Source organism: Vigna radiata, chromosome 1, assembly GCF_000741045.1.
Source record: "Vigna radiata var. radiata cultivar VC1973A chromosome 1, Vradiata_ver6, whole genome shotgun sequence".
In the NCBI taxonomy this organism is placed as follows: domain Eukaryota; kingdom Viridiplantae; phylum Streptophyta; class Magnoliopsida; order Fabales; family Fabaceae; genus Vigna; species Vigna radiata.
The window spans coordinates 28,400,527-28,419,973 of NC_028351.1; the positions used below are offsets into that span (position 1 = coordinate 28,400,527).

A 19,447-nucleotide genomic window follows, 5' to 3' on the forward strand; every position below is an offset into this window, starting at 1 on the left:
TTTGGAGAGGTGCAGGGTGGATTTTGGGAGGTGGTCCAAACTTTTTTCTAAGACTTGTAGGAGGAAAGGTAAGTAAAACATAAAATGAATTATTTTTCTTTTCTGTAAGTTAAAATTAATTTATAAGTAAACTAATTTATAAAATTTCTCTTATAATATTTCAAAATTTATATTTTTTAACTTGTGGATAAATTAGTTTTAGTTTATAAAGAAATATATTATAAACATTTTTAATATCTATTATAGATTTTTTTAAGAAAAAATTGTCTAAATGGATTTTAATATATTGAGATTGTTTTGTAGTAGAATGTTGGGTTAAATTTCAGAAACCAAAAATATTAGCCATGATAGGATTGAGTTTGCCTTTATTTAGCAATTTGTCTAAATTATAATTAGACTAGGTTGAAATATTAAATTTGATAATAATTGTTTAACTCAACAAAAAGACACTTAAAAATTAGTATCTTAATTCTTGAGAAGGAAATAGTTTTGCACTCATAAATAATAAATTCTCAAATGGACCTCTTAGAGAGAAAGTTTAACATGATCTCCCTCTATAATATTAATATTTACTTGTAATAGCATTGTAATGTGAAATGTTTAATAATAAAAATTCATATGGTAAGATATCTCATTAGGGGTTGTAGGCAATGTGTGAATTGTTTTTTTAATGTCATTCCTTGTAAGTAATACATAATTAATAGGTTTTCATGCCTAAGTAAGATGAGCAATCAAATTAACTAATATTCTTAATACACTCGGGATTAGGGATGACAGCGGGTCGAGTCGAACACGAATAGTGTGATACCTGAACCCAACCTGATATAAAATTTGTACTTGTTACCCGTCTCGTTGCCCGTTGGGTATCCGTATAAGAAAAATCCATAAATTTTTTTCAACCTGCGGATACTCGTTTTTCCCAAGCTCAAATTTTGGTCTAAACTCTATTTTCCTTTCTTTTTCAAAATTCAGAAACCCTAAATCTTCACTTCAGAAACTAGGACTTCAAAAACTATTGTTTTCATTTTACGTTAACGAGCGGATATTGAAATTGAATTATCCAAGGATACCTTTTACTCACGGATATTAAATACCTGCAACGAATTTTACCTGCAGATACCGAGTTTTTTTGCCAGCCATCCCTATTCGGGACCCACATTAGCATTCTACTATATTAAATACAACAATTTAATTCTTACTAGAATCTAGTTTTAATTTATTTGTAATTTTTAACTTAAAAAATAATATTAATTATAGTTTTGACTACTATATCCTACCTTTTTTTTAGCTTTCTTTTTAATTATATATATATATATATATATATATATATATATATAAACACAAACATTGATAAAAAAATAATTTACATACATACATTTAACGTACTATTATGATTGGATAACATTTCTAAAAGTTATTACTACTATTATGATTTACCGTTTAATCATTAATAACTAGCTTTTATTCACATACTCTCCTACAAAACCATAGATGAATGAAAAAACAATTAACATTATAATAAATAATATATAGCTATACAAAGATTCCGTGACAAGGGTTAGGACACTACAAAACAAAGAAATTCAGTTCAACAACAAAGACTAGTTATCTCTCCTCAAATTGTTTCTTATTGTGTATTATTTATCATGTTTATCTTAACATCACATCACTGAAGAATGTGTCCTACAAGTTTAAACAAAACCACTTTTTTTTTTTCACTCAAGAAAAAGGCCAAAAGGTGTAGCTAGCAGGAACTTTCCTATGTTTCCCAGTTTGTATAAAAGTAACTAGCTCATATATTCAACACTATTGCATCACAAAGTACAAGATATTCAGATTCTGAGGCAGAAAACCGAAAGGCATTAGAATAATTTTTGTGGGGTAGGGGACAATAACATCACCTAACATCTGAATTGTATTATTATTAGCATGTGTGAATATTGATTGATGTACAAAATTAGAACCGCCATTGTAGTTTGTATAATGCACAATCCGTGTAAAAGTCTATGAAGATCAATCACATTCAGTTTCTCTGCTCATTGCCCTCCAGGGTTCCTATTCCATGACAGATAAGAGGGATCTCCAAGTTGCCTGAACAAAGAGACAATCATCATATTAGGAGCAAATTATATTCACAACATGGTGTTGAAATATATGAACTTCAGACAAAACAAGAAATTACTTCGCAATTTCAAAGGATATAGAGTTGAGTGTTTTACAAGGGAATCAACATGCATCATGTACTCTTGATATTTTGACTTTTGCTACTCACATATACAAGTTTCTAGTAAAAGATAATGCCATTTTGTTTTTGTTTGTTCCATCTTTACTTTGCCAGAAGAAAACTCTCACATAACATGAACTACATCAGATACACAATTAATTTGCAATACACTAGGCAAACAGTTAACTAGACCAATATGTAGCTTCTAATCAAATTGATTAATGGGGTAATGATTAATAGTTTAGCAACTGAAAAAGTGCTGGTATGGGAGAACTTTTAAGTTAGATATGTTATTAATATGTGCAAAAAGTGAGGGCATTGAACAACATTTCTGGTCAAACACATATTTAAGAAACTAAGGACAGAATGAGGAAGTGCATTATGCTATGCCATGAACAGAATGGAGTCAAAAGAGACTTGCAAGGCAGAAAGTAGTAGGGGATTTCATTACCTAGGCTTGACAAGATATACAAGAGTAAAGACCATAGCCAAAAAGAAGCTCAATCCTCCAACAGTAAGATAAGCAATGCCAAGGAAGTCATTTTTCCCGCCGAGCCAGGTAGTAGTTGACAGAACAAGCTTCTTCTTGCCATTAAAACTGTATGTGTTGTAGACATTGTTCAAATTCACCTGAATGACATCACCTTTCTCCAAATCCACTTCAATCCTTCCATACAACTTCCTAAAAGTTGGCAAAGCTGCCGTTCGCATCCAAACAATGAGATCCTCTTGCTTACTCAACTGTTACATAAACATTCAAAAAGTGAGCAACTTTTCTCATTGATGCAAGCAAATAGAGAATGCCAAGACAATCACAAGATGAAAAATGAAACAGATTATAAATTATAAAAACGAGAATAAAAACAATTACCCTCGCAGCACAAGTAACACAAATAACTGAATCAGACTGGTGCAGAATGGACCAATACTAATTTACTACCATGCAGAAGATAGTCATTTCAGTGCACAACTCAACATGCCTTTTTGTTCACCAGCATATTCATCATTTGCTTATTCAGAGTCAGGAATCAATAAAAGTTGGGAGGATCAAAGGTCTCAAAACTTGGATAGGAAGATTCATTCATATCAAAAGGTGCCTATAATTTCAGTCTACGACTCTAGTCTCTGATCTTAACTAGAAATTCAACAACTTTATTAAATTTGGACAAGGACATTGGACTAGTGGTATGACATACTCAATTATTATCTACAGCTATCACTCAGTATGGACTAAATTATGAATTCTGAATACAGAAAAAGGTCAAAGCTCAATCCTCTCTGCAATCAAAAGATGGCTGATGGTTTAATTATTTATATGCTTTCACACTCTGAGCATTTACAAAATAAATATATTAAATTCCTTCCAAAAACTTTCCTGTCTTTGGATTGATTAACTGAGTTGTTTCAGCCAGTTATATTCAAAACAAATAGTTAACCAGATATCCAAACTTTAGCATGCTAACTATATTGGTAGTTTCAGTTTTTAAAGTCAAATTGTGGTTTAGAGAACAATTTTAGTAAGAAAAACATAAAGATAAAAACAATACAAAACCTATGTACACACAGTATGGACACAAATCATTACTATTAGACAGCCTGAAGTGTAATTAAGTAGAAACAAAACATTATTAAACCAAAAGTTGCAAGCACAAATATATTTATATTTAAAAGGGGATTACAATTGACTGCTGTACAGCACATATCAAACAACCTCAATTTACTGTTCTGGACTTTATGAAAAAAGGAGAATTATGCACACAGATGCTTTTCTTTCTTTTTTTTATCAAAATTTGAGTTCAAAGAAAGACTTACAGGTGTGTTTTCATCAAGACTACCACCCCCTATTAAAGAACCATTCTGGAAATTTTTAGGAAAAACATCACTTCCAAATTTGTGATCCCTATCGCTTTTCCATGAGATGTCGTTCTTGTTCACTGTCAAATTAATGCTGCTGCGTGAGAAGCTGTATGTATCGTTGAACAAGCTCCAAGCTATAAGACCACAGGGTACGATTGGCATTCCATTTGCTGAATCTTCAGGGTCACAACCACTTGTTGAGTTAGCATTTTTGGAATCCCTCAGCTGTTCATCATTTCGGCTTTTAACATACCTAAATTACCAAATAACATATTTATAATAATTACATGAAAAAAGAACTATTTGCATTACATTCCACCATTAGCCAAACAAACTTTGAAACTGAATTATTGAAGGATTCAGTCACTGAAGACTGTAATGGAACATTCATAATATAAGATGAATGCATGAAAAATAAAGAAGTTCATAATTGCCTCTTAAACTTTTATATCTGATGCACTTCCCTTAAACTCTTCAAGTTAAAAAAGAGTCACAACTTACAACTCAAAGATTTACAATTATTATTTGTTAAAATATTTTTTGCATTTTACATGCTAGATTTTAAATGAATTTCATGTCAGATATCAAACTAGTTATTTCTGTACTTTCATTGTAAAATTGTAGCAGACTAACAGGAACGCATGAAACCAAATCTGAAATTCAGTGCAACTCAACAACTTCTGTTAGAAACATGCACAATATCCCAATGAAAGAGAGGTTTCTGTAAGATTTTTGGCAGTCAACCATAAACCTTTGTTGAATGCTTGAATCCTTATTAAATAAAATAAAATTCTCATTGGCTGGTAAAATTAAATTCAAATCGATGATAGAATTGCGTGGTTCACAAGAAATAAAAGGAGTATATACCGCCTATGATTCTGGTAAAAGTTGTCAAGCTGGTAGTAAACATAGATAGGAGACTTCATACGCTTGTCCACCTATTCACAAGAGCAATGTATTGAAAAACAAACAAATTAAGCAACCATCAAAATTTGAAATCCAGAATTCATCAATTATGGGAGCAGATTCAATATGAAAATAACGGTTAAACACCAATAAGAGAAATCAGAATCAAGAAAACTTACACGTAGCGTCCTATTGCATGGCTTTTCACCAGGAGTCTGGATGTATGCCACCTTGTCCGTCACATTTGGTGGTATGCACTGAGAGTCATACCTATCAATAATCTCAACAACCTGATAGATATAATCAAAATCAGCACTCAGCAGTACTCATAATACACAGAACTGGTAAGCATAGTTTACAAAGTATTGCACTCAAGCATACATCATGCGAAGCAATCAGCGAAGCAACTCCAATCGGAATGAACACTATGGTGACAATCAAGAAGGCTGAAATAACCTGCATGGAAAGTAACACACCATGTAAACCATGACTTCTAAAAACATCATAGAAATCACTGACAACACATCCAAACAGGTAGACCTACTGCTCGTGGTGTGAGAATAGGCTTGCACGCTGGTAGTTCTTGTTGTGTAAACTTTGAGTCTGGGAGGCAAAAAATAAGTTGGGGTTAGAAGCAACAAAAGACACAAACACAATTGTTGATAAATCAAAGCATATTGTCTAAGTTCAAGAGTTTCAAAGAACTTTAGTCAACAAAGTTCTGTTCAATTAGAAACAACAAAGGATACAAACGAAAAAGTTTCTTCAATCAAAACAGGCCAGCTAACTTCTTAAAATAACAAAAAATCCCCAACTAGCTCAACAACAAAATCCATGTCAAAAACATTTCCTTACAAAAACACCAGCAGATAAAAAGGGGTAATGTTTGCTTAACAAAGTCTAATAAATTATTGAAACAGCAGCTTCTAAAAGGGTCTCAAGAGAAAAACTCCATCCTCCTTTGAGAAACAAACCTCAACAAAACCATCAACCCTTCCCCATAAAAAAAAAAACCAAAAATTCACACGACAAGCACAAGAAAAACCACCAAAATAAAAACGAAAAGCCAAAAAATAAATGATAACAGAAGAGAAGCATTACACTTAGGCCTCTTGCTTTGTCTCCTGCCAGCATTGGAATCATTGGATCCAGCACCTCCAGCGGCGGACGTAGACATGGCCAAAATCCAATTCAATAATAAAATAAAAAAAAAAAACTAAACCTTTTCCAGAAACTCGTATACCCAGATGATAATTAAGAGCAGAGATGAAGAAATCAACAAATGAAGATTGAAATTTAAGAAAGATGAGAAAAGGGTCAATATATGTGCATAGTGAAGGGAGGGGACCGGTTACCGGTTGGGCAGGTGGTGATGAAATTGACTTTTATTGTAGAAAGGAAGGAGGAAGGAGGGTACGTTTGGCGGGGGCGGCCGGTGACCCTTTCTCTCTCTCCCTCTCTCTCTTCAAAGAAAGAACAGAGAAAGGAGAGAGAGAGCAAAGACCAGTCAAACAAATACAAATATACATATAAACAAACAAATTCACACGCTTTCTTCCATTGAATTCATCTTCTTATGTTATGGGCTATTGTGTCAAATTCTTTTCTCTCCTTTTTGTTCTTTTCTTTCTAATTTTAGTTTTTCAAATCTTCCAGAATCCAGAAATAAAATTCAAATTTTATTAAATTTCATGATTCCGCAACTTTTGGAATGTGGGAATATTAGTACTTTTCCTAAAGTATATATAATATTATTAGTTAATTTTTAAAAATACTATCAATGTATTACAATAACTTGACATTTGTAAACTCTCTTTTATTTATCGCGTAATACAGGATATATGAGTGTGAGATTGTTTTAGTTAAAAGTTTTGTTTTTTAAAATTTGCTTTATTTGACTTTTCTATAAAATTCTTAGATAAATAATAATCATGTTTATATTTGTTTGAATAAACAAGATTGACTAATCAAATTTTTAATTACGGTAAGTTTTCCTTTATCTTATTTTACATGCTAAAGGTTAGAGTTTATATATTCATGAATAATCCGAATCATTCATAAAATAAATATATTATTTTAATCATAACATAAATATATAATTTAATCACTAAATTAGATAATGGATTAGACTCTAAAAATATTGTTTAAATAAACAAAGTTTGAGCCGTTTTAGGAGAATGCACTAAGAAAAATATTAGGAAGACCTTACCATGTAAGTTGTGTAATGTCGACAAGTCTTATTTCTTGACTGTCTTAACAACGTTAGGAAAATTATAATAAATTAACTTTACAATTTAGAAACCAAAGGATCACCCCTTCGCCATATCATATTAGTTAGGTTAATCGATAATTTCAAATAAAACAAAGCTTCCACTTAGGTTTCCTTCTCATTCAAACTATCAAAATATTAAATTCAAGATAAATTTTAACTCATCATTTCATAAATTGTATATGATATTAAAAATAAACTTTAAATTTAAAAATAGTCTTAACTACATACTTGATTTCTCAATTATTGTGATTTTACAAATTTCATAGTTTAAGTTTTTCTTTAACAATGTACCACAATGTTTTTGTTCTCACATATTTACCATCTATTTTTTTTCGCACACTTTATCATCATATTTTACATATTTTGAAAAAAAAACATAAAATGGTTTTATTTTAAAGATATATGTCACCACTTTATTAGACATTCAACAAATTAGTAAAATATGAAAAAAAAATAAAAAATAAAAAGTATGATGGCGAAATGTGTGAAAAGCAAACTTATGTGGTAAAATTTATGAAATGCTGATAGTTGAATAATTAAATGTAAAATTTTAAGAAATGACCGGTCAAGTTTTTGTGATTATAAAGGAGATTGTTTTATTGGTAGAATTTTGTTTTGAGCATTGTATTATGAAATTTGATGTTTTTTAATCAAATGAATGACTTCCTATATGATCATATTAATAAAATATTTTTTTTTGGTGTTTAGAATTAATAACTTGGGTGTTTGTGTTTCAATCATGATAATTTAAAATTGATTACAATTTAATGATATTTTTTTAATAATTAATTAACTTTCGGAAATAATATTATTCAAGTATTGAGGTAATTAACCATTATTTTCATTTCACTCTTCCTTTTAAAATATAGAATAGATAATAATTTGCTTAAATAATAGTCGAGAGAGTGACATTTTTTATAAGAAAATGTGTTTGGTATGACCCTTCTTTTTATAAGTTAGTATCATGTTTCTTATAAACTAGTTGACCAATACAAACATTTTGTTTGGTAAGGTTAGTAAATTATTTTTTGACTTATTTAACTACCTAATAAACTAGTTTGATAAATACAAAAGTACTCGGTAAGTATATTAAAGTAGTTTATTTTAGAAATTCAAACTTTTAATTTACTTCAAGTAGTTTGTAATTTATAATTTATTTAATTTTTTCTCAATATTTTCTTTATGTTATCAATATTGGAAAGTATTGTTGTATATACTTTATGAGGATTAATACTAGAAAACCTTCTTGTTTGATGAAAAAAACTACGATGATTAGTGTGTAATATGAAAACTCCAACCTATAAATCTAAGTTATTGTCCCGTACTAATATTATACACTTTAATATGACTTTTTCTCAAAATTTAATTTTCCTGAACTTCAATTATTATACTTAAAAGAACTTTTATTATTAATAAAAGTTTAAATTTTTGATTCATTCTCATATTTATTGAGAAATATCAAGTGGGTCTTCTTGTTGAAAACGGTCACAATTGAGTCTTATTAAATTTTATAAAATCGTAATAGTTAAATTATTTCTGTTAAGTGGTCAAAAACAACGTGAAGAGATGTTGTACTGTAGTTTTTTTATAAGACGTTTCATTATATATTAAATTCACTTCCTGATGTTTTTATAACGATGATTTCCACATGTACAACAAGCACCAACAACAGTGCAAGATACAAAAGCAACTAAGGTAACTGTTATGACCTTGGCAAGTGTATCGAATCGTATCAAGTAATAATAAATAGTAAAACCAAGTATCGTTTCCCAAAAGACTCATTGCACTAAACAATTGTGTAATACCTTAAATAATTAAGACTAAAAACCAATTTCTATGATTGGAATTTAAAATGCAATAAAAATAAACATAAAACTTGAATGAAAAATTAATCAATTGGGGCTTAACGCAAGAATGAATTGATGATGTTGATAATATGAGATGATTTTGTTGTGGTGGTTTAGATTTCATATTCTTTACTTTCATGCATATAAGAATTCATCTTCTTCATTAAATTGGTAACGTCACTTTCAAAAATTACTTAGAACCCGATCCATCGACGTAAAAAGCCTACATTTGATTATTAGACAACAATCCCTTGAAAACCCTAACAATCAATTCCGCATTCAGATTAGAAGCTTAAGACAACCAAACATCATATCCCTATCCCTAGGCAATATTTCTTTTGGGTAAAATTCTCCAGATCATGGTTTCTAGGTATTTCCCAATAATAAAGAAATCCAAATATCATGCTATGAGTGATCAAAACATAACAAGCATTAAGCAAAGGAGAAAATCACTAACAATTAATGAAAGAAGCATAAAATAATTCAAATCATATTCAAATACATGAAAGTTTAGAGGTTACATATTCTCCAACAACAAATGAGCTTAGTTCTCCATTGTCGTGGAGAACCTAGGTGTGCAATGGAATGAAAGTGAGATAAAAACCCTAGAAAACGAATCAGAAAGCTCCCACATCCAATTCTATCTCTAGAGGGCGAAGAGGGTGCCTTTGCTCTTCTGCCGCCAAAAGATACAAACCCTAATGTGTAGAGGTCCTTAAATGAATCAGAAAGAAGTCCAAAGGCACAACACGCTAGCGCTTAACGCCCCCACTGTTAAGACTCCGACAAGTGTACCGAATCGTATCAAGTAATATAAACGGTAAGACCAAGTATCATTTTCCCCAGAGACTCATTGGTCTAAACAGACATGTGATTTTTTGATTATTTAAGACTTGAAAATGAAATTTAGGTTTAGAATGGAAGACAGAAAATAAACATGAATGCAAGTTGTGATCAATTGACCAAAGAATACGCAAGTGAATGATTGATAAAATTATGGAATGATATTATTGTTGGGGTTTCCGACTTATCGTATCCACTCTCATGTATTTATGAATTCGACTTCTTCATTAATGTTAATGTCACTTTCTAATTTACCCTAAACCCGATGTCTCGATGAAGAGAGCCTACTCTTAATCACTAGTTTATAATGTCTTGTCTCCCTAGCAATTAATTATGCATTACATTTGCACAAAAGCTTAAAGGCAATCGGTCCTCCTATCCCTATGTCTAGGTAATATTGCTTCCGAGAGAATTTCCCTAAGTCTAGATGTCCCCATTGTGTCCATATCGACAAAATCAAAGATCATGCAATTGAATGAGTTAAACAAAGCATGCATAGAGTGTAGATGAGAAACCCTAAAAATTAATGAAGTAAAGCATATATATCAAGAATCAATTCAATACATGAGAGTTTCAAAGGATTACATCGTTTCCCCAACAACAATGGAGGTTTAGTTCACCATAGATATGGTGAAACTAGATGAAAATAATGAAAACAATGAAAGATAGAATCCTAAAAGTTGTAGATTGGAGCTTCCGCATCCAAAATCCGCCTCCGAGGGGTGAAAATAGTCTTTTTGCGCCTCTTTCTGTTAAAAGATAGACCCTCTAGGTAAACTAAAACCTTATATAGCTCATAAAAATAATAGGAAAATTGGCCCAGGCCCACGAAAATGGCGCTCAACGCTACAATACCGCTCAGCAGTAGGTGCGATACTTCAGAATAATGCTCAGTGTTGACGCCCAGGCAAGAGGTAGTGAACTCACTGAAGAGACTGGTGCTCAACGGTAAAAGTGGCACTCAGCGATGACTGCGACACTTGTTTTTCCCCTCAGCGTTGGCGCTTAAGCGTCAGCTAGAGAACTCCACAGCGAGAATGGCGCTCAACGCTGAATTGGCGCTCAGCGCTAGCTTCGATTCTTCTTTTGTGAACTTTTCCTTCTTCTCTTGAGTCCAACTCCTTACTACTTCAACTTCTTTCATCAAATTCATGTTAATTCCTGCCAAAACAAGGAAAACCAAGCATAAAACCAATAATACAACCTTCAACTCTCTTATTCTTTAACTTAAGCAAAAAACATGATTTCAAGCTAGTTTCTAAGTCATAAAGGGTGTTTTTAGTATCAAATTGAAGTATAAAAATAACAGTATTTCAACCTTTATCACCCACTAAGGGCAAGCAGACGCCCCTGCGAGAGGAGTGGCCCTTAGTGCCCTAGTTGAGGGCAACCAAGTGTTCTATGATAGGTGGAGTTGGCGCTCAGCGCCCCCTAAAGGGCAACCAGGCATGACTGCAAGACTCCCTATGCTGAGGGCCCCAAAAAAGGGCAATCAGGCATGACTGCCCAACTCCTTACGTTGAGGGCCCCAGAAAAGGAAAACCAGGTGTGGTTGCGTGAGAACCTACGCCCAAGGCCCCAGAAAAGGGCAACCAAGTGTCCTTCAACCTTGTGTAGCCTTCTCTTCTGGTGCTTTTTTTGTCCTTTCTAAGTTCCAACTCCTTGATACGTTAACTCCTCTTCCAAATCATTCCAATAACCTACAAAATCAAGGGGAATTTAGTGATAAAATCATCAAGTATAACCTTAACTCTCTTATTCACAAAAATAAACTAAAAACAAGAGTTTAAGCAAGTTTCAAAGCCAAAGAGAGTTGATTTAATATCAAAATTACATCACAGATAATGGTAAAATCAACCGTTATCACAACCCTAAACTTGAAATTTTCTTGTCCTCAAACAAAAATGTAATTTGGCCTAAACAACATAGTTAAACTACAATGGTTTAGCACATCACAAAACACTTTTTTCTAGAACAACTAATCACTCATGTCTACTCAATTGAGACCGTTTTTGACAAAAAGGCCCATTTAAAACTTTTCATCAAATATAAGGACCAACCAAGGATTTAAACCTTAATAAAACTAAGAATATAATTAAAGATTATATTTATAGTAATTAATGACCATACAAAATTTGTCATTAAAATAGTGACATCTAAATAGTAGTTTTGTATCAATTCTACATTTCTAAAGTCTTTTTCTAATAATAATTTAATGTCTTATATGAATATTTCATTCCTTTTACTTATTTTCATTACTTATTTTCATTAAATGTATTTATATATATTATTTTTTTTTATAAAATTTTTTAAAATTATCAATGAAGTTTTAGTAATGAAAATAAATCTGTCAATAAATTTAAATTATTGATAATTTTATAGATAATATTTTAGAACTTTAATTATCAATGAATTTTATCAATAAACTTATTTCATTGATAATATCTTACAAAAAATCTATCGATAATACATATTTATTTATTGGTAGATTTTTTTGTTAGTAAAATCTATCGATAAATGAAATTTGTCTTATTGATGGATTCTTTTTTAGTAAAATTCTTCGAAAAAAGAGTCACAAATATCTTGTTCGCTACCTCTCTGAGAGCTCGCTCTCGTTCTTTTTCTTTCTTTCTCTCTCTTTATATATATATGTAATCCAATATTGTGAACCATATGTGCTCTCGTTGTGAACTACCGAAGCAGATCACGTGATAAAAATCAACGCAAGCTCTGGATTGGTCAACTACTACGACAAGGGCACTAGTGTTGCAAGAACTCTATTGTCTGGGAAGAAGAAGCCTCCATTGTCATCACCATCGATGCATTTTAATTAAAATCCCTAATCTAGTTTTCATCTTTCTTGTGAGTTTTCTCTTCTATGTTGGATGAAAGTGTAGTTCTAGATATAGAGGATATACTTTGGTTGATTTTTCTTCAACTTCTGACTCACATATTTTTATTTAAGTGTAATTCTAGATATAGAGGATTTACTTTGGTTGAATTTTCTTCAACTTTTGACTCACATATTTTAATTTTAATTTTATTACATGATCAATGACAATTAATGTTGTGTATTAGCAATAAATTTGCGTAACTATTTATTTATTTATCTTTCATGTAAGGACTCTAAACGTAAACATTTGTAAATCTAAATATTTTTCCTTTTTCAAACACTATAAGGTGTAAATCTAAGCACTTCATCGTCTATAGATATAAGTCATTGTCATTTATCTAAGCACTATCTAATAATTTCAAATTATTATATAATAAAACTTAAATTTTTAATCATTATTATATAAATTTAGCAACTAGAAATAATTGAATTTTATAAAATTATAAACTATTATAAATAATAGATTTATTATTAGATAATTTAGTGATCAATTATATTAAAGTTCACGACTAAATGTATAATGAACAAAATTAATATTTGAATAATGAATATAATCATTAAAATAATATATTGTTTTTTTATTTATAATTTTGATTATACTCTTTTTGTTGTGTATTCTAAATATTTTAAACACTTTATTTGTTATTATTTTTAGGTGTGTATTTGAAATGGTATAAACTTGATTTTGAATAACAAAGAAGCCATGACATTAATAATGTTGAACATTGCTTATGATAGAACAATATCACTAGTGCAAAAAGGGTTTTAGACATCTGTTATTTTGGATTTTTAACGTCACTTTTCTACTCGATGTCTTTATGGGTGACGTTAATGGGACGTCGGACTGTACAGGTCCGACGTCTTTATAAACGTTAGTTAGTGCCATATTCGGCGTCTAAGGCCCTACAAAAATGTTAGACATGACACTAACCGACGTCTAAGAGCACAATAGATGTCGGATATGGCTTTAACCGACATCTATTGAGTTTTTGTTGTGTTTTAATGCAATTTTGCTCGTGTCTTTGGGTAGCGTAGTAGCACCTCCTCCCTTTCCTAGCTTCTTCGTAAGAAAAAATTGTCTTTTTGATCTCTTAAAAGAAAAAGAATATGGCTGGTGACATGAAAACTAGACAAGGACCCAGGTTCGGCTTTAGGTTGAAATGCCATAAGAGATCCAAAAGACGCAAGCTTTTCTTACGAGGAAGCTAGCAAAGGGAGAAGGTACACTACGCTACCCAAAGACACGAGAAAAACTGCACCAAAACACAACGAAAACTCATTTTAATCGGTTCAAACGAAAGATAATACATCAAAGATTACTTTAATCAAAGAAAAAGTAAGTTTAAACAACTCAAAAGACATCAAACACACCTAGAAATGCAATGCTGCGGAAAGAAAAGGCAAAGGAAGACAATGAATTGCACTTAACTGCTGGTTCGCAATGTCATATTTAATAGGAAATCAGACGTCGATTTCCACCATGACCGACGTCTATAATCGAATATACGTCGGGGACCTAACTAATGTGACGTCCATTCGATTTAGAAATTAATATTCGTGGTATATATAGACATCCGATGTAAGGTGAGCCGATGTCTATAATCACATATAGACGTCGGGGTGGCGGGATCAGACGTCTAGTTGGCAGAAATAAATGACTTTTCACCTACCTGTCACACATATAACGTCGGTTAGGAGGGACACCGACGTCTATAATTTTATAGACATCGATGCCCCTACTAAGAGACGTCTATATGGCGGAAAGAAATGACTTTTCACCTACCTGTCAGACATATAGACGTCGGTTAGGAGGGGCATCAACGTCTATAAAATTATAGACGTCGGTGTCCCACCTAACTGACGTCTATATGCCCAACTTATTTACAAAAATGTCACCAGTCAATAATTTACATTGGGTGTTTTTTGGTCTGACGTCTATGGGATGACGTTAAAGCCCAATTTTGCACTAATTTATTAACCTATTTAAAATATTATTTTCAATTACTTTTCTTAGATATTAAATTTCAGTATAATCCATAAGTTTTTTTATGTTTTATTCTCATTAATCATGCTTATAAAATTTATATCAATTTAAAATTATTTAATATTTATTCATATGCATCAAAATTAGGATTACATATTTCCATAAAATCATGAATATATTTATATTGATTTTATTATATTTCATTTTTCTAAGTTAGGTATTGAAAGTATTATTAGTAAAAATCATTGCACTCTTAACTCTATGTACATACATTTCAAACCTAATCACGCTAGGGTACTTTACTTATTCCCATGTTTATACTCATTTTAAAGGGTTAAATATGTTTTTCGTCCCCCAACTATTGGCTGTTTTTGTGTTTAGTCCCTCTTTCAAAGTATGGTACAATTTAGTCCTTCAACTTTAAAAAACTCTGGTATTAGTCCTTTTTACCAAATTTTTTTAACTTTATTTGTTGTTTCAAACGCGTTTCTCAGTTAACATTGAAGCAAAAATGTGTCAAAATGTGTAAACAATCCAAATGCTATAATGTAACGTGCTTGAAACAACAAATAAAGTTTAAAAAATTTGGTAAAAAAGACTAAAACCATAGTTTTCTAAAGTTGAAGGACTAAATTGTACCATACTTTGAAAGAGGGACTAAACACAAAAACGGCCAATAGTTGGAGGACGAAAAACATATTTAACCTCATTTTAAAAGATAATATATTTAAAATGCATTTGGAAAATAGTTAAATAAATATATTGCTTTCAAATTTAATACTGATGTTTCTTCTTTCTACAAAATGAGCAGATAAAATCTATCACTTTGTAATTTCAATTAAGTGAAAATATCATCGGTTAAAATATTCTAATCAACACAAGAGACTATTGCAAGTCTAATGTAATAGTTGACTTGAAATAAGGACATCGTTGATTACACGTGAAAATATTTCGCGATTGTATATTTTAGTTTTATATTTCAACATGAAAAATGTATGTTATGGTCTTTTTATGGACTAGAGATTGGTTGCTTGTTTTAAAAATGATTGACTTGATTTTTTCCTACCCACACATAAAACTAAAAACTAATTCTTGCATGTTCTTTTATATTAAGAAGATATATAACCACATAAACTATCAATAGGGAATTTAAATGATAAACCAGCTCTAAACAATAATAACTAATTTTTAATAACAATATATTATATTGAGATATTTAAAATTTAAATATTTTCTAAAAATATTTATAAAGTTGTTGTATAAAATAATAATGCAGTTTTGTAACTGTAGAAAATTTTGACTATTTGTTATTTTGAAAAAAAAAGAAAAGATAACACTAACCATAAGATAAGTTAAGTGACACCGTAAATAGATATGTATAGGTGGAATTTATGTTGTGAATGTTATGTTGTTACATACCAGTAATGTGTTTTAATCTTAGGTTTTCTGAGTAAAAGGAAAAACATATAAAGGTAATTGAAAGCATCATAATAGAATAGAAGAAACATCGAAAGTGTATCAAATACAAAATCGAATGACGGACACAATACCTGCATGTTACAATATATCTATAGTTAATCCTAATCAATTTTGGAAAACCGATAAAGTCTTGAAAACAGAGCTACCTATTTTGGCCATTCAAATTGCTTTTACTGCTGTGTTATCTCGTCTCTTTTCCATAATCTATAAACCTCTGCATCAAACTCGTCTCATTTCACAAATCTCTGTAAGTAAATAAATCTCGGAGTTGTTTTATTTATGAAAATTATCTCAAATTTTTTTGTACGTGGCATTCTAACAATGTAATGTATGGACATTCTAAATTGTAATTACGTAGGTTGGTTTCCTACTGACACCACCATTACTTGGAAGATTCACGCCAATTTTTGAGTTCATTTTTCCAGTAAATGGGATTATTAATGTCGAGATTCTTTCCCACATTGGTCTCATTTATTATGCATTCCTTAGTGGATTGGAGATGAACTTAAATACCATTCTAAATGTGAATAAGAAAGCTGCAAGCATTGCAATTGCTGGGATCATCTTTCCCATACTCGTTGCACCATGCTTGTATGCTTTGTTTCGAAAAGTTTATGGACATGTTATGATGTTTCCCCTTGAGGAAAATACAAATAATGCTTATATACTTTGGACTTTAATTCTTACTGTTACAAGTTTTCCTGTGGTAGCACACACACTTTCTGAGCTTAAGCTCCTTTATACTGGTCTTGGCAAAGAGGCTTTAACAGCAGCCATGATTGGTGACACCTATGGTTGGATTCTTTTCACTTTATTTGTCCCCTTTGCAATTAATGGTAAAGGAGCCACTAACACTCTGTTATGCACGATAATATTCGTTGTTGTGTGCATCTTTGTGGTACGTCCACTCATTCAATGGTTTATTGATCGCAAGGCAAACAAAGATGAATGGAGTGATAACCAATTGCTCTTCATAATCATGGGCGTTTTAGCTTGTTCATGTATTTCAGATTTTCTTGGTGCACATGCCATTGTTGGGGCTTTTACTTTTGGATTAATTTTACCTCATGGAAAATTTGCTGAATTGGTCATGTCAATTTCAGATGACTGTGTTAGCGGCTTTTTAGTACCCCTCTTCTTTAGTGGAACTGGAATGAGACTTATGTTGATCACAATTTTCTCCCAAGAAAGTTGGCCCTTTATAATTATGATTATACTCTTGTTGTGTGCTCTAAAGATTTTAGGCACTTTATTTGTCACATTTTTCTTTGGTATGCGTATTCGAGATGGTTTGACCTTGGGCTTGATTTTGAATAATAAAGGTGCCATGGCATTAATAATGCTGAACATTGCTTGGGATAGAACGGTATTGATCTATTTAAAATGGTTTATTCAATTACTTTAATTTCTTAGATATATAATTGTAGTCTAATCTATTGGGATATGTTCTTGTAGATATTTTCTGTACCTACCTATGCCGTTTTAACTTCTGCTGTTCTTTTGATGACCATAATTGTGTCTCCCGTCATCAATGCCATCTACAAACCAAGACAATTATTTGAACAAAACAAGCTAAAGACCATACAAAAATTAAGAGTTGATGCAGAACTTCGATTTATAGCGTGTGTTCACAATACTCGCCAAGCTGCAAGCCTGATTAGCATAATTGAATGTTTTAACCCCACGAGAGTTTCCCCTATGCATGTTTTTGCCTTGTACCTTGTCGAACTTACTGGACGTGTTGCTGCCTTAGTTGCTGCACATATAGGGAAGCCTAGTAGCCAACTCGGAGAACAAAACCTGACCAGGTCACAGGAAGAGTTAGAAAGCATTCGCAACACATTTGATGGACTTGGAGAGACATATAATGCTATTAGAGTTGAGACCTTAAATGTGGTGTCAGCATATACAACTATTCATGAGGACATATACCACTCAGCAGATGAGAAACGCACAAGCTTGATTCTACTTCCATTTCACAAACAATTAACTTTAGAAGGTACTCTAGAAGTAACTAGTGTTGTATACAAAGATATAAATCAAAATGTAATGCAAGGTGCTCCTTGCTCTGTGGGAATATTTGTTGATCGTGATTTTGGGTTAGTTCCTAAAATGAATCTTCATGTTCGTGTGGTCTTTGTTGGGGGTCCTGATGATCGTGAAGCCTTAGCCATTGCATGGAGGATGGCAGGACGTTCAGGAACACAACTCTCACTGGTTCGAATTCTTCTATTGGGTGAAGCAGCAGAAGTAGATGCTTCAGTTCACAATGAATCACAAGGGATATTATCTGCGGTAATAGATACAGACAAGCAAAAAGAGTTAGATGAAGAGTATATAAGTGCATTCAGACTTACAACAGTTCACAATAGTGATATAATATCCTACTCAGAGATTGATGTTTATAGTGATGAAGATATTCCTGTAGTCCTCAAAGAGATAGAAAAAATTGAATGTGATATTTACATAGTTGGACAAGGGAATTGTAGGAACTCTAAGGTCTTCTCAAATTTGTTGGAGTGGTGTGAATGCTTAGAACTTGGAGTTATTGGGGATATTTTGGTGTCAAACAATTTTGGTTCACGTTCGTCTGTGCTAGTTGTTCAACAATATGGATATGGAGGAATGGTTTGTGGAAATAATCTTAACCAGAAGGCCACTAACAAAGGCATGTTTGAATCTATTGTTTAAAGACAAAATAAACATGAAGGTTCGCAATGAAGCACAAGGATTTATATGAAAATGTTTTATGAGCTTCATGTATATCAATTTATAGTATATAAATGACTAATAAATTAATTTTTTTAAGATTGAATTCGACTTAAATTTATCTCTTAATTTGTTCAATATCGTATAAATGTTTTGGTGCTTAATTTTAGTTTTATTTTTGTTTTGTTTTGGTATCATTTTATATTCCTTAATTAAACTAATAAAAGAACAAATTTATTTTGCTTATATTTATTAACCGCTTTTTGAATAATAGTCATAAATATTTTTTAAAATCTAGTTTTTCTTGAAACTTTTCTCATTATACATTGATATATATATTTGCATTTCTTTTCCTTTTTCTTAAAATCTAGCATCCTTATTCAACTTGCTTTGTAACTTAATTTAGTTTTAGTTTTATCATTTTCTTTCTCTC

At 31.4% G+C, this 19,447-nt stretch overlaps 2 protein-coding genes across 2 annotated transcripts; one reads left to right on the forward strand and one right to left on the reverse strand.

Moving 5' to 3' along the window:
• Nucleotides 1-1,772: 1,772 nt before the first annotated feature.
• On the reverse strand, nucleotides 1,773-6,482 carry LOC106773440 (ALA-interacting subunit 3). Its single transcript, XM_014660136.2, has 8 exons — nucleotides 6,089-6,482; nucleotides 5,532-5,590; nucleotides 5,369-5,443; nucleotides 5,167-5,277; nucleotides 4,949-5,019; nucleotides 4,037-4,334; nucleotides 2,676-2,965; nucleotides 1,773-2,091 (listed from the first exon to the last, which is right to left on the reverse strand). Exons 1-8 carry the CDS (start codon nucleotides 6,162-6,164, stop codon nucleotides 2,037-2,039), a joined length of 1,035 nt encoding a protein of 344 aa, XP_014515622.1. The 5' UTR covers nucleotides 6,165-6,482; the 3' UTR covers nucleotides 1,773-2,036.
• A 9,878-nt stretch (nucleotides 6,483-16,360) lies between these two features.
• LOC106760728 (cation/H(+) antiporter 15-like) lies at nucleotides 16,361-18,996 on the forward strand. The gene is made up of 3 exons (XM_014644141.1): nucleotides 16,361-16,552; nucleotides 16,664-17,671; nucleotides 17,761-18,996. The coding sequence occupies exons 1-3, from the start codon at nucleotides 16,361-16,363 to the stop codon at nucleotides 18,994-18,996; spliced, it is 2,436 nt and encodes an 811-aa protein (XP_014499627.1).
• The last annotated feature ends 451 nt before the right edge of the window (nucleotides 18,997-19,447 follow it).

Bases quoted from the DNA above. Each gene is read 5' to 3' on its own strand.
- LOC106760728 (XM_014644141.1), top strand. From the start codon at position 16,361: ATGACGGACACAATACCTGCATGTTACAATATATCTATAGTTAATCCT. The intron at 16,553-16,663 runs GTAAGTAAATAA...GTAATTACGTAG, and splicing joins GTCTCATTTCACAAATCTCT to GTTGGTTTCCTACTGACACC. The intron at 17,672-17,760 runs GTATTGATCTAT...ATGTTCTTGTAG, and splicing joins ACATTGCTTGGGATAGAACG to ATATTTTCTGTACCTACCTA.
- LOC106773440 (XM_014660136.2), bottom strand. From the start codon at position 6,164: ATGTCTACGTCCGCCGCTGGAGGTGCTGGATCCAATGATTCCAATGCT. The intron at 5,591-6,088 runs GTAATGCTTCTC...TTTGCCTCCCAG, and splicing joins ACAAAGCAAGAGGCCTAAGT to ACTCAAAGTTTACACAACAA. The intron at 5,444-5,531 runs GTAGGTCTACCT...CTTTCCATGCAG, and splicing joins CTATTCTCACACCACGAGCA to GTTATTTCAGCCTTCTTGAT.